The sequence below is a fragment of the Fukomys damarensis genome, unplaced genomic scaffold (genome assembly GCF_012274545.1).
Source record: "Fukomys damarensis isolate Sample0158 unplaced genomic scaffold, DMR_v1.0_HiC HiC_scaffold_28, whole genome shotgun sequence".
NCBI lineage: Eukaryota > Metazoa > Chordata > Mammalia > Rodentia > Bathyergidae > Fukomys > Fukomys damarensis.
Window position 1 is genome coordinate 39410487 of NW_022900940.1, and position 15334 is coordinate 39425820.

The window sequence follows — 15334 nt, forward strand, 5'->3', positions numbered from 1 at the left end:
CAGGCAGAGAAGGGCAAGTGTAAAGGTCCTGAGGTAGATGCCCTGCTGGCATATTTGAAGAACAGAAGAACCGTAAGTACAGGGGGCATGTGGTAGGGTCGAAGAAGGGATAGGGAGGGCAGATTGTGTAGGGCCTTATGGTTCATGGATAAGTAAATTTCTTCCTTATTGTATTTTCCCCAAAGCATTTAAATGATATCAGTTCTGTTTTTGGCTCTGCTGCCTCGCAGGATTCAAATAAGACTTTTCTTGAACTCTACATTATGCGACTCACAACAGTGGCAAACTGCTCGCTTCCATTTCTAGCTCTGCCACTTTCTAGCCGTGTGACCGTGGGGACGTTATTCTCCTCCTTGTGCCTCCATTGCCCCAGCTGTCGGATGAAGACAGCAGCTGCACCTGCTCTGGGTCTGTGGGTGATCACGCAACTTAAGTACCAGATTCCAACAGTACCAGGCACTCAGGGCTCCGTAAGCAGCAGCTGCTGGGTTTGCACTGGCGGTGGGGGTCTCATTTTTATTCCCTGTGCACTGGTCTGGGAGTTGCAGATAAAGCCACATAGAGCATCGGAGAGGCTCTTGCTGTCATGGAGTGGGAGAAAGTGACATTCCAGATTGTAGAGAAGGGAAAAATGGAACCAAAGTCGTGGGGCTGTGGGGAAAGAGTGACTTTCCTAGGGTGCCCCAGGGAAGGGATATCTGAGAAGATCTAAGCTGTAAGAAGACCCAGCCCGGGGCAGAGGTGCTGTGGGCCCCAGGTCAGTGGATAAACTCGGCTACACATGGAGGGGGGCGGAGCGCAGTTAAAAAATACAAATGCCTGAGTCCTACTCCGAGAAAGTCAACACTTCTTAAAGTTCCCCAGGTGATTCTACCACACCGACGACCCTGAGACCACCCCTGGGGACTGTGGGAAGGAGTCTGCGCCTCTTCCTGATCGCACCGGGCAAGGGCTTGTTTTAGAAACACTGCTGGAGGCTGTGTGGGGATTGGACCTTCGAGGAGTACGGAGGGGCAGCAGAAACTGGGAGGGAGGAGACCCACGAGGACGCAGGGCGGACCGGAGACCGCGAGAAGGGCTTGAAAGAATGGCGGCAGCGGCAGGGGCTAAGAACAAGTGGCGGGTTTGGCGTGCAGAAAATGGGGCTCCTGTGACCCTGAACAAGGTGTGGGGGAAAAGCTGGGATCAGGACGTTCTGAGAGGCTGAGTCAGAAGGAAGGGGAAGGATGAGTATAGGAGAGCATGCTCGGAGAAAACTGCTATTCAAATAGATAAGTGCAGATCCAGTCATTGGGTGCATTTTGCATCTTTAGTATTTGATTATGAAGTACTGTGACGTAATGCACTGGTTATTGTCAGTTCTTTAGCATGAGAACAGTGGGTCCTGAGTGGTTATTTTTGTTAAAAGTTGTTATTCACTTAGCACACAGAAGTGAACCACGTCAATGTCAACATTCCCTAACCCCTGGGTTCGATTTTGGTGGTTAGGTTAGCATGTGATAGTGTCATGAATCATTTCCACAATTTGGTTGAATGGTATTAAATGTTAATTTCATTGTTTGGGAAATAGCACCGGGATAATGTATCTTTTAGGGCAGTTCAAATGTCACTGTCCTTCTAGATGTCTGTCTGCCACATAAAGTGAGGTGTTCTCTGCCTAGGCATGAGAACTACTCCACTTTAGTTGTTTACCACGATCCAGTGGAATCTGTTTAGTTCAGGATCCCGTATTTTAGAAATGCTGACAGGTCTGGCTAGGTCCCCACTGTGTACTATCGGAGATGTAACTTCATCTTTTATTTGTGGGGAAAGCCAGAAGCCAAATGCTCAAGTAATGAGTGGGAGAGTCTTTCCTGGTCCTCCTTTGAGTCTTTTCAGAATAAATTCCTAGGATTCATGACTTCTTTCTATCCTTTGACATAGATCAACCCTTGAATATTATGAGAGCCTGGGTTCTCATCCAATGATGATTTCTATTGAAGTCTAGTTCAACAAAATTCACAAGAAACTCTTCCCATGTAGATGATATTTTGATTTACTTATGTAAATATTTTTATAATTGAGTGCAGCATCTAAACAACTGTTAAATATTTGTCTAGAATCTACTTTCGAACAAACTGTCTGCCAGCGGCCACTCTTCGCTGGCTTTCTGAATGGGTGACTTCACCCTGTGTTTTTTTGAAAAAACTGTATTCTCAGACGTCAAGTGGTGATAAAATGCCAACAAGGATTTTATGATTTTAATATACTTTATTTAAAAAGTATACAGTTTTCAAGTGGTTTCAATGGATTTCAAGCAGAAGGGACGCTGCCGACCAGGAGCAGCCCCATTTCTGATGAAGGGTGAGGATTATCACGTGGCAAACACATTTGCATGACTGGCAAAGGAACAAGCTAACTTTTCTGTCAACATCTGTTTGAGTTTATATCACGCACAGTTTAAAATCATGAGATGCTGATGGTTGGATTACATTTTAGGTCTCCTACGCCGCACCATGTTTTGGTTCACAGTTTATCCATGATTTAGCATGCCAAGGGAGTACTCGGTCGGTGTCACCTGGAGAAGAGTATCAAAAGCAGAGAGGGCAGAAGGGCCACCTTGGCCTGGAGACGCGGCGCACCCCCACACTCCCTTGCATTCTCCTGTGAGGAAAGCAGGGCTTGGTTAGAGCTAAACTGTGCTTTGGGATGCCTTACCTTTCCATGACTTTAATTCCTTACCCTCCTCTCCCCTTTCTAACCTAGTCTCTGGGATCTGGAGGATGTGAAGATAGGGCTTGGTCTAAATTTCATCACATTAGGAGAAGAATCTGACGTCAGTTGTCTTTGTTTTTGTTTTTTGTGGCAACGGGGATCGAATTCAGGTCCTTGCGCTTGCAAGGCAGGCCGCTGAACCGCTGAGCTAAATCCCCAGCCCTGACATCAGTTGTCAACACATAAAAAATTCTAAATTCTTTATGCAGAACCTTCTACAGGTGAAGGGGCTGTCCCTACAGCTGTCTGCTGGGATCATAATAAGGAAGGAGAATACTGACCTAGTCTTTCCCTGTCAGAATGTAAGTAAAAGATCAACATCTAAGGGGGCTGATCATTTCATACACTTGGTCATGGGAGGTTTTGTATGTGTCTTTGTTCTTTAGGGACAAGAAGATTGTTTTACAAAAGTGAAATTATTTTATTTACTCCCTTCTCCAGTATGCTGCTTGTGGAAATTTCACCATCTCCATTATTCTAAGCTAGTTCATTGAGTTCTTTTCTTATTCTAGGCATTCATGCTGTGAGCTGTTCTTTACTGCTACACAGAGGACTGGATGTTAAGCCCTTATCAGCTAGTGGTTTGGGCCCCTGCCTGAGTGAAGGTATCCAGAATTGAAGCTGCAAAGCTAAAAAGTGGGGTTTTGTTTTTTTTGCCTTTGAAAGTTAGGGCTAGACATTTCATCCTGATTTGTATTTCCTGATCATCCAATGACTTACAGTTTTATTACTTTGGCTTGTGTTTTTATTTCATTGATTTCACAATTTTAAAAAGCTCATTATTTTATAATTTTTTCCAAGTTTTATAAATTGGATGCTGACTTTGTTACCTTTTTGAATAAATCGGTTACTGTTTTTGTACAATTAAATAGATGTTTTTCTTCCACAGCTTTCTGGTCTAAGTTACCTAAGTCCTCCCTAAGCCATAGACTTTTTTTTATGACACTATTATCACAGAAAATGAGAAATTAATTTCCAATTTAAAGTAAGTAAACCAACATGGTTAGAACTACACTGTATGTGATAAAATTACAGGATATCTACAGTAGGAAAAAACAGTGAAAGGTTTTAAAAATATGTATGAATATAACTGTAAAAGACTATTAAGTGGAGAGTAAGGCACCAAGGGCCCTGAGGACCACTACGCCTTTCTGCGTCTTCCTCATTTCCTGAAAGGGATTATTTTCTCACGAGTAAACTCTTCAGCTTTATTTCTTTGACCATTGTGAGACTCTCAGTGTGAATCTGACAGGAAAGAAGCACAGAGATGATTCTCAGGATTACCTCAGGATGGAAGCCATGACAAGATTCTGGACGCCTTCTGATCTTCTGAGCCTTTAAACGCTCACACTTAAGGGATTCATTATGTTGACTGTAGTTAAGGCATATTTCCAAAGGGTTACTGTTCCTATTCTGAATTTCAGAGTTGAAATCTTGGCATGAAACTCCCTTACAACTCTCTCTCCAACAGTGGGAAGGACATAACTTTGCTCTCTCTGCTGGTCTTCCTCCACCCCCAGTTTCCTCAGCGATGATCCCCTTACCAGTTTCAGCTGTAGTGGCTGGGCCTACGCACAAAAGGATATACCTGATTTCAATGGGGGCCATGGTGATGGGGGCCACGGACTCACACAGGCAGCTGCTGTCCACCACCACCATGAACAGATTGCTGCTTGGGATTTGCTGGATGACAAAGGACCTGTGGAAACAAAAGGCAAGAAGACGGTGAAAGGTCATTTACTAACCCTCCATTGAAAATCCATGGGAAAACTTTTCCTGTGGGTGACGACAACTATAATATTTTATACACGTTTCAGGGACAGCTTCGCCACTCAAGCTGCTGCTTTCTGTGAGACTTTCTACTTACAAATGCCAAGTTTCACTGAGGAAACAGCAGTTGTAGTCAGATGCAGCTAATATTCCTCACTTTGGAGAAAGTGAAAGAGATGGGCTAAATCACTTCAGTTTTAGAAGCTAGTCTTTTCTCGGCCTACTCTGGTGTTTTTTCTAGTGGAGTTTTCTTCTCTCCCTTCCACAAAGAGACTGAAGCCGTATCATACTGATGTAACGACCTTGCTGGACCCATCCACGTGCCTCTTGGCAGAAGATGTTCCTGGATGGAAGGAGTGTTCGTCACTTAGGAGAGTCCACCCTTCTCAGGATCTAAGTTCAGGACAGAACCAAGGCCCCGTGGCAGCTGTGACCTTCTAGATCCATCAGTACAGCGAGCTTAACCGAAGCAAGCTTGCTGGTACCTCCACCATGTGAGGGGACGTTCTATACTAAATACGCTGCAGGTCATTTAACGTGGTTGATTGATTGTGGAGATGGAGTTGCAGGTGAAAGCCAAACTTATTTTGGATGTCTCAGGCTATTTACTGATAAATTTACCTTAACATTATTGTGACTATTACAGACATTTCCCAGAAGGTATCAATCAGCCTAGCAGACCCTCATCCTCTATTAACCCTAAAGCTAAGAACGTATAACATCTGAAAATAATAGAAAAGGTGTGTTTTTTAAATCGTAATTAAATTTATGGGTACCTATAAGGTATACAATGCAGTTACATTCATCATTGGGATCTTGTACCTATACATGACTTATCAGGTTCTTATTTTTCCCCATTCCCCAACCCCTCTACCCTTCTCTGTTTACAAAGACAGTGTTTTCAGGTTTTTCCTTCACATGTATGTTTTCCCTTTTCCCCCTTTCCCGCATCCCTCCCACTTCCTCTACTCTTAGACTTTTCTTCCTATTACCCAGTAGCAGTGATACATTTTAATCCTTATAACATTTCAGACCTTATTTACATGTTTACTTTTTCACACCAGAGAAACTGTTTGGTGTTTACACGGGTGTAACATTAATTTCACTTAGGAGTATGGCCTCAATGTGCATCCACTTAGCCATAAATCTCTCGTTTCTTGTTCTTTATGGCTGAGTAGTATTCCATTGTATATTTTTAAAAAAAACCACATCATCTTTATCCAGTCTTCAGTTGATGGGCAAATGGGCTGTTTCCAAGTTTTAGCTATTACAAATGGTGCTGCTATAAACATAGGTGAGCATATACCACTGTGGTATGATTCTTTTCATTATTTTGGGAAGATACCCAGCAGAGGAATAGTTGAATCAAGTGGGACTTCTAATCCTAGTTGAGGTATCTCCATATTGATTTCCACAGTGGTTGCACCAGTCTGCACTCCCACCAGCAATGAAGGGTTTCTGTCTCCCCACAACCCAGCCAGCCAGCATTTGTTATTGGTTGATTTCTGAACATCAGCCATTCTTTCTAGGGTAAGATGGAATCTCAGTGTTGTTTTCATCTGCATCTCTTAAACAACCAGTGATGTTGAACATATTTTCATGTTTAATTTGCCGCTTTTACTTCTTTGAGAAATGTCTGTTCATTTCAGATGCCCATTTTTAAATCAAGTCTTTATAGTTGGGGGATCTGTTTTTGTTTTTTGTTTTTTGTTTTTAGTTCTTTATAATATTCTAGATAGACCTTTGTCTGAGGAACAGTTGGTAAAAATTTTTTCCCACATTGTGGGTTGTCTCTTAGCTCTGCTTGTGATTTCTCTGGCAGCACAGAAGCTTTTTTTAAAAAATGAGATCCCTATTGTTGATTCTTTGTGCTAGTTCCTATGCTATTGAGGATTTTTTTTCACAGTCTTTTCCTATGCTGATAACTTCAAGAGTTCTACCTAATTTATCTTCCAGCAAGTTTAGTGTTTCTGTTTTAATATTTATATCTTTAATCCACTTGGATTTTAGTTTAGTGCATGGTCAAAGATACAGGTCCAATTTTAATCTCTGACAAGTTGAAATCCAATTTTTCCAACACCATTTATTAAAGAGGCTATCTTTCCCCCAGAGAGGTTGTTTGGCTCCTTTGTCAAAGATGAGGTAGTTGAGTATATCAGATGTTTCTGCATCTTCTAATCTATTCCACTGATCCTCGGATCTGTTTCTTTGCCAGTACCATGCTGTTTTTATCACAGTGGCTTTGTTAGTATAGTTTCAAAATGGAGATTGTGATACTCCCTTCCATGTCTCTGTTGCCTAGGACTGCTTTTGCTATTCTAGGTCTCTTCTGATTCCAAAAGAATTTTCAGATTGTTTTCTCTAGTTCTATGAAATATATGTTGGAATTTCAACTGGATTGCATTGAATCTGTATAGCAGTTTTGGAGTTATGGCTATTTTCACTATGTTGAGGGATGTCTTTCCATTTTCTTATATCTTCTTCAATCTCTTTTTTAAAGAGTGCTGTAGTTTTCAGTGTAGAAGTCTTTTGTCTCCTTCATTAGATTGATTCTGACATATTTCATTTTTTGGATGCTGTTGTGAAAGGAATCATTTCCCTAATTTCTCTCTCTGTGAGTCTGTTATTTGTGTACAAGAAGGCTATTGATTTTTGAGTATTCATCTTGTGTCCAGCTACTCTACTGATGATCCTCTGTATTTCTGCTGAACCTGTTTGTGACTTCACCATTCTCATTCCTAATTGCATGAATTTGAGTCTTCTTCTTTCCTTTTTTTTTTATAAGGTTGGCTAAGGGTTTATCAATTTTATTTATTCTTTTGAAAAACCAGCTTTTCGATCTGTTTTTTCTATCATTCTATTAGTCTCCACTGCACTATGCAGAAGCCTGCCTACTTGATGCCTTCATCAACATACAAAATGTGGTAAATGTGATGACTTGGGATTTTATTTGTTCAGGGACTAGAATGTCTTAGGGTAGAATGTGTCATTCACAGTAATCTGAGTCTGTATTAATAGACAATAGTCACTATTGTTTAAAGTAGGGAGTTATGTCAATGGTTCAGGCACTCAATGTGGGGTCTTTCTCTTGAGTTACACAGACTGGTCCCATGTACAACATAAGCCTATTGTGCCATGCCATGAAACAACCTCAAGTAGGTATTTGCTGATATATATATATATTTTTAGATGGTCTTTGGTGTATTCTAAGCTGGCTGTTGGATTTGGATATACTCTTACTGTTTGAGAACATTTGTCAGAACTTTTGTTTGCTGGTATTTGGCCTTTTTCTCTTGCCACTGCATTGTCTATAAATTTTTTTTCATCTTTCTCTGGATATTATAAGCAGTGTAGAAATTCTGTAAGTGCTTCCTCATAAAACTGACAAAGGTACTGCTCCCTCCAGCTTGAGAAGGTACAACTGAGGATCTCCCATGGAGGTCCCCAGCAGGTACAGTGGACTCTTAGGAAAGTCCCAAAATAACAAACTTCCTTCTTGGGTCAGAAGAAACTTTATTGGCTCATCCAGAAAGACATACATATGGGTTGCTTACCCAGAGTTCTGAGCCCCCGCCCAATCCTCCATAAATGAGCAAGATAAACCCAACACACAATGGAGAGAATTGACCTGGATGTATCATTACCTTAACTTTTGTGTTTGACCTAATGGTTTTACATTGTTAATTATGGCATCTCAATTTTCAAATACTTGGGAAATGGGGAAATTTAAAGAAGAGTTGGATTTACATTTTCCTCAATGTGGGGAATAGTAGATATTCCTAAATTGTTTTTCTTTTGTACTAAGCTAGAATTCTTTAGTTAGGCTTTTATTGGGTAGGGGCTGAGATCTGGTTATAGCTGAAGTAGGTACATAAATCTGACCAGCCACATCTAAATTGCGGTGTGCTGAAAATGTTCATTTGCTCTTCACACAGAGCTAACTGGGTGCTTACATTATCTAAAATTATCTAAAAGGGGTGGCTTTTAGCTATGAAGAGGAAAAAAGATACAACATTTTTGGAGGTGGGGAGGATGTAATAGTGCTTAGCCCTGGTACTTTTTGCAGGAGAGAAATAGCCTGAAAATAAGTTCTGGAGACAGCATTTGCAAAATCTAATTCAAACTCATCCAGGCAAAGTACCCTGGAATCTCTGAAAGCATCTTTACTGGGGCCTCCTCTGCCCCTCTACTCTTGGTTGGCAGAATTAATCCCATACTCATTAGTAACAGTGAGCTTATAGCTTATGGCAACATTATTTTTTCTCCTGAACTCATTTTTGGCTCTGCGTACCTAGTTTTATATTTGACGGACTTACCTAATTTAAAGATTTCTTATGAGCAACTTTAAGGTCATTCCCAAACTAAGGTTACCATATAAAGACTCATGAGCATTTTATCCCCTTTTCCCCCCTTCATCTGTAGACTCATTCTTGTTATTCCAGGTTGCTGAGAAGTTTGTTATTTCACCCAGTCCTAGCCAAAATGTAAACATCTAAGAAGTAACTGCTAACACTCAGTCATACAAGAACTTTCCACCTAACATGGAAATTGCAAATGAAAAATCCTACAGTTCGGTGATATTCCATTGTGTCATAAATACAATTCAACTTTTGGAAACTGGTAAATTTACGTTACCGTATTTTTCTTCCTCATAAGTTGGCCTGTAAAATAAAGATTGCTTCTGAAGTGTCAGTGGCCTTCAGATTCCATGGCCACTGATGCTCCCCCTGCAGTAGCCTGCACGTTAGGATTCATCACTTCAGCCCCCAGACTCTTCCTTTTAATCTTTTCAACCCCTTTACCACTACAGAGGCACTCTGAGGAAACACTTAACTAACACCTTAGGGGAAATCAGTGTTCCTTAATGGAGAACAAACCCAGTCTCACACAGACAGGGGCTGGAGCCACTTTTCCTGTGCTCAGTCCTCTCAGATTTTCCTCCTCTGAGATACCAGATCCATGCAAAAGGGTTTATTTTTTTATCATCTCGTGAGTGCTCCAAATAGGGTATCTGCTTGCTAGTCTCCCTGTCCCATCTACAGGGGCAGCTTCTTGGTAGGGGTTCCTTAGAAACTCAGTACATACATTTCCTTCTCTCAGCAGGAGAAAAAGAAATTTTTTAAGAGTTGGAACTATTTCTAAAATGACTGAAGCCTGTAATTTATTGAATCAAGAAGAGAAAACTTTACCTGGGAAGCTACCTTTGAAAATTCTTCTCTCTAAGGTCGAATGGGCAGAGAAGATGCTTTTTGCCCTACTCATTAATGGATTTTTATCTGATTAGGACACAAAGTGGGTTAGAAGGACTCATCAACTAGACATTTCCCCAAAGTGTGACTTTCTCACATTTTTGGCTGTGTAAAACAAACTTTCAATTTAAGGTCATCTACATCTCTGCTAAATAGCTCTTAAAATAGGAAAAGGTATTAGATCTATACAACAAGCTTCTCCTTTGGACCTTTTTCCCCTGGCAGGACTTTTACTTGTACCCTTCCTCTACTGATGTTTAGGTAAAGTTCTGTGTCTCAGAGATGTACATTTTCTTTCTCGTTTGACTTAAGATGTGTACCTTTACAAATGCAAATTTAGGATTAAAGATTGCTTTGGGTTATAGACAAGGTAATCATACTAGTAGTCCAAAGGAAAAACTCTGGAAAGTGACAAATGACAAATCTAAATGAAAACTGTAAGATCTTTGGATTCTATTTTCTATATTGCATCACACTGACTTAGAAATAAATGACCACTCACAAATATCATGAACAAAGTACTCTTCAAGGTTTACATGACTTGGGAAAATCTTAGGTAGATAAGACTTAGTATTGTTAGTGTAATAAAAAGGAGCTATGTCTCCCCATCAACAAAATATCTATGTATTTAACTTTACAAAGCTCTTGCTTAGGACATCCTCAGGCTGTAAAACTCATTAGATGGTGTCTAGCTAGTTTTGTTTAATGCTTCAAAATTTCCATGAGCTATTCAGATAAAGGTAAATGGCATAACATTTAGAAATGAATTTATCATAGCTTCAAAAAATCTTTTCACTTATCAAAAATGTTTAGATGAAAGTAATAGTGCATGTCTAGGTCACTTTTAAGTAACTTTTAAAGCATCACTTATTAAACATAAGTTCAAAGTCTACATGGTCAAGTATTTTGATTTTATAGAATATGTTTTAAAAGGCAACACATGTCTGGATCTGTTTCCACACTTAAAAACTGCATTATAATAAAGGACATGTTTCATTAGTCTACCTAACTGCTACAGATTGATTATATGTTATAATAATGAGAAAGGGTCAAGGCAAAAAGGTGCTATGTTTTTGTCCTAAAAATGAGTGTGGTTCCAAAATAGCAAAGAAAGGTAGAGATCCAAATTTGAATACATTATGAAAGTGTTGAGAAAACTGTGAAAGGGGTTTGGAAAGGAACCTGAAGATTTTATGTGTGCTCAAGTTGACAAAAATACTTAAAGGTCTTTCTCGAGGCTGAGTGGGTAGCTAAGGTAACTCGTGCAAAACTAAAATTTGATCTTCTGTTTAAATGACAAAGACTTTTCTGGCACACTGATCTGTTCCTAATAGGAAATGGTGAGAGGCTATTTACTTTTTAGGCAGGTAAGAGCTTAAATTGGTATGGGGTGGAGAGGGAGCTAGGATGGTGAACAGAGTTGCCCTGCATGTGACTCTGCCACACAGCAGATGAAGGAAGCAAAGGAGACCCTGGATTTTGAGGAGAGGGAAGAACTCTGAACAGCACAGTCAGAAAGTCCACATACGGGAAAGACCCAAGCCATTCACAAGTGGAACCTGGATCCCAGGCCAGAGAACCCAGCCCCTGTGGTAAAAGGACATGGAAAAGGGACAAAAACCCTGGTAACAGCAGCCGATTGCAAAAGAACTCCATGTACTTATGAACTTTGAATCCAGTTTGAGGATCTGGCTGGTCTGAAAGTGACTCCTCCACTCTAAAGAAGGTACTGACTTTAGATCTCTGCCAACCTTCAGAACTCAAAACTAATGCAACAGCTACTGCTACAAGCGAAGGCTCCTTCCAAAATCACAGCCTTGGGGATACAAATGCTGGTGCCAAAGTCTTCAGCATTATTCAAGCACCAGGAGAAGGCTGGCTCTATCCAGGATATGTTAAGTCAGTCTATGGTATATTTCATAATGACCAACAAGACAGTGAAATTGTCACACATAAAGGGATGCATGTTTTCACAGAGGAAATACTTATTACCCCGATATTATTATAACATCTTGCATACATGTGTATTAGTATGCTTTCCCCATCACTGGGGCACAATACCCAACACCAAAAGGTAGAGGAAGAGAGGTCTAATTTGGGTCATGGTTTCAGGGCTTTCAGTCAATGGTAACAGGTAAAATGGTGTAGCAGAGCTTAGCTGTTTAGTTCCTGGTGGCTGGAAAGAGCCCAGGGACCATATATAATAGATAGGGGCCACAGTCACACCTCCATGACTCACCCAGACACACCCAGGAGTGTGCTCTACCTGTTCCTAGTTGTTTCTTAAATTGATCGAGTTCACATAACCAAGGTTGGCCATCACAACATTAAACTATCAAAATGGATTCCATAAAGATGTATAAATTTTATGTCAATTAAAAAAATGAGTACAAAATAAATCGTCAAATAGTTCCATACTGGGACTCGACTCTGCATAAAATGGAATGTACTATTGAGGCATACCGCAGTATAAATCTCACAATAATTATGCGAGTGACAGAAACTACCCCAGAGAGTACATATTAAAGTATGTTGTATGGTTCTGTTTCTATAAAATTCCAGAAAATCTAATCTACTCTAGTGACAGGTAATAGAGTGGTGGTTTTCTGTGAGGAGGAGTTAAGTTGGAAGGGAACGAGGGAGATATTCCATAGGGACACAAGGAAACTTTCAAGAGTGATGGATGTGTTTATTATTTTTGCTGTGGTTATGGTTCCGTGCTTCTATGCCTATGTCAAAATTATCAAGTAGCATACTTATAACTCACTAAATATGTTTTATCACCTTTGCTTTATTTTATAATGATACTAATTAAACTATTTTAAGCTTGTAATATAATTGAGAAATTCTTTTTGCTATAGAACTAATTTTGGCATTTGCAGAGAGGGCCTTTGAAGTCCAAGAGCCACATGTTCATCTAATGTTCCGAAGTTACAAACTGCCTAGAATTCTGATGTCTTCACAAGTCATCAGCCATAATTCTAACGTTAAATACAGACATAACCAAATTTTCTTCTCAACTGTGAATGGATATTGGATCTTTAACCGTGCCTATTGTAAGTCTCTTAGCATTCATGGTTTTTCTTCTCTTAAATACAATTTTCTAGCATTCATGGTTTTTCTTCTCTTAAATACAATTTTCTGATAAAGATAAACTTATTTTTAAAAAATTAGGGCTGGGTTCAAAAAAAAAAAAAGGAAAGGGCTGGGGATTTTAGCTCAGCGGTTCATTGGCCTGCCTTGCAAGCACAAGGACCTGAGTTCAATCCCCGGTACCAAAAAAAACAAAACAAAACAAAATTAGGGCTGGGGATTTAGCTCTGTGGTGTTGCCTGCCTCACAAACGTAAGACCCTGAATTCGATCCCTGGTACCAAAAAAAAAAAAGTTTTTCTTTGATTGCTTGGTATTACTGTAGAAAAACGGTTTCCTTGTTAAAACTATAACAAAACTAGATTTGCTTTGCTCTTGTTGGTTTTGCTATATATTTTTCTTTTTAGGAAACTTTCTATTTCTTGCCTGCCCAAAATCTGCAGAAGTACAGCTACTTACAACAGTGCTGGCTCAATGCTTAAGCACCTTTCTCAAATGTGTACCAACTCGTGGGGGCTACCCAGAAGATGGTGACAGTCATCTTTGACTTTTGTGACAATCAAGAGCCCTGACTGAATGAAACCGAAACCCCTTCTAACAACGCTTCTGTTAGTTGTCATTCTTTTAGAACATGCTTATTATGGTCCTGAATACCTTCATATGGTTCTTTTAAAAATTGTCTGAGATATTTGGAATTTGCTCTGTATATTTTCTTAAAGGATGAAAATGCGAACTTGAGGATTTCAGAGAAACTACAAATGGCAATGACATTCTGCCCTCTCATTAATCATGTCTTTGTTATAACTGTTTACTTACCCAGATCCTCTATCTTACTTGAACCAAGTCTTCATATTTGGAAAGATTTCAGTTTTTACACTGCTCTTAGAAAATAACTCTCTCATTAGTCGGTACAATTTCAGTTTTTACACTGCTCTTAGAAAATAACTCTCTCATTAGTCGGTACAATTTAAGTAAGGAAAAATTCCAGGCTCTGAACTAGTACAGCCCTATTTAAACCTCCCCAAAGGAACTTCCTTTTGGGGATAACTCTATTTTAGATCCGAATCCCTGAAGCTAAAACAAATACTAGGAAAAAGGAAGAATATCAACCAATTAGATCACTGTTTGCTATTGATACAGGAGAAGGTATGACAAATTTCTGCAGGTGCTAGTTTCCCGCTATAGCTAAACCCGTCCTGACTACCATCATCCCTGTTAGAGTGGCTGGATACACCACGGTGTGGGGCCTGACCACACCTCCCATCTGCATGAATGTCATTTAGAGCGGTCTCGGAATTCCACAGGACAAACACGGCCATTGGGCCTGAAAGACACGACGAAGCCCTACTTACCTTGGAGTCACACTGCTCTGTTGATTCTTTTATGCGCCACCCCCAAATTTTGTGTAGACTCTTTTTAACCACATTATACAGAAGACACTAGTTTCCAATGGCAACAATACTCCAGATGGCTTTATCAAAACTGGCAAAATGCTAAAACTGAAAGAGACCTCACTGGACATATAGGTACTAGAGTAGGCCGCTTTTACAACATGCTCACTTTACTATAAATAAGATATTTCTAGAAGGTAACTTGCTTTTATACAAATAGGACATATAGTGGCAATGTTATTTCAGAAAGAGAAACTGGAAACTCTTAAAAGATTATGTATTAAGAGTGAATTAGAAAACACTAGGCAAACTACAACACACACACATACACACACACACACACAAACTATATACCTCTGAACTGCAAAGGGAGAAAGAGCCAATGATTAACTCAACAGGGTTATTAACATTAAGAGAAAGGGAATCTAAAGTTTGTATAGGACAGTGGCCAATACTTTTTAGTGCAAAAGTTGGGGGTTAATGACCTTTATGAATATTATGGAAAGTGTCCATTATGAAAAATAGATAGGACTTGTATCTTAAAAGCCCAGATTCTCCAAATAAATGAGAATTCCAGATACCCCTAGTAGAGTTAGTTAGCTGACATTAAAAAATAAACCATTCCTATGTTCTGCCCCTAGGAAGTAGACAGGCAATATAACAAAACAACACTTATTAGAATCCCATTTCCCTTCCTGATTGTGAATTAAGAGCCGATTATACTTACGGAATCTGTGGAGTCCTAATTTCTCATGAATCTGGCCTTTTGTCTCTAATCCTATTTCTAATGCTATTTGGTACATGGGAGAAGGACAGCTTTGTTGGAAAGGAACTCAAAGTGACACTGTATTATTGCCTTCTGTCATGCTACACTTTTCCTGGATTGGAACCTAGTATAATATCAAAGAACATCAAGTTATCAGCAACAAGTAAAAATTAAAATAATTTGGACATTGAAGGCCAATCTTTCTTAGAATCAGAAATAGTCATTCTACCGAAGGTAGTAGCCCTGGATTCACATTATCCAAAAGAAATAAACTGAACTACATTATTTCATAAAGTACAGATGATTCTAGAT

The 15334-nt window shown here is 39.7% G+C and overlaps 1 protein-coding gene across 1 annotated transcript in view; it reads right to left on the reverse strand.

Moving 5' to 3' along the window:
* Positions 1 to 2264: 2264 nt before the first annotated feature.
* The window catches only part of Cacna2d3 (calcium voltage-gated channel auxiliary subunit alpha2delta 3), a 650190-nt gene continuing 637120 nt past the window's right edge, over positions 2265 to 15334 (reverse strand). Inside the window, exons 35-37 of the mRNA XM_010643030.2 lie at positions 4341 to 4453; positions 4039 to 4121; positions 2265 to 2643 (exon numbers count right to left, since the gene is read on the reverse strand). Coding sequence (XP_010641332.1) covers positions 2554 to 2643; positions 4039 to 4121; positions 4341 to 4453 — 286 coding nt within the window. The 3' untranslated portion in view covers positions 2265 to 2553. The remainder of the gene's footprint in view (positions 2644 to 4038; positions 4122 to 4340; positions 4454 to 15334) is intronic.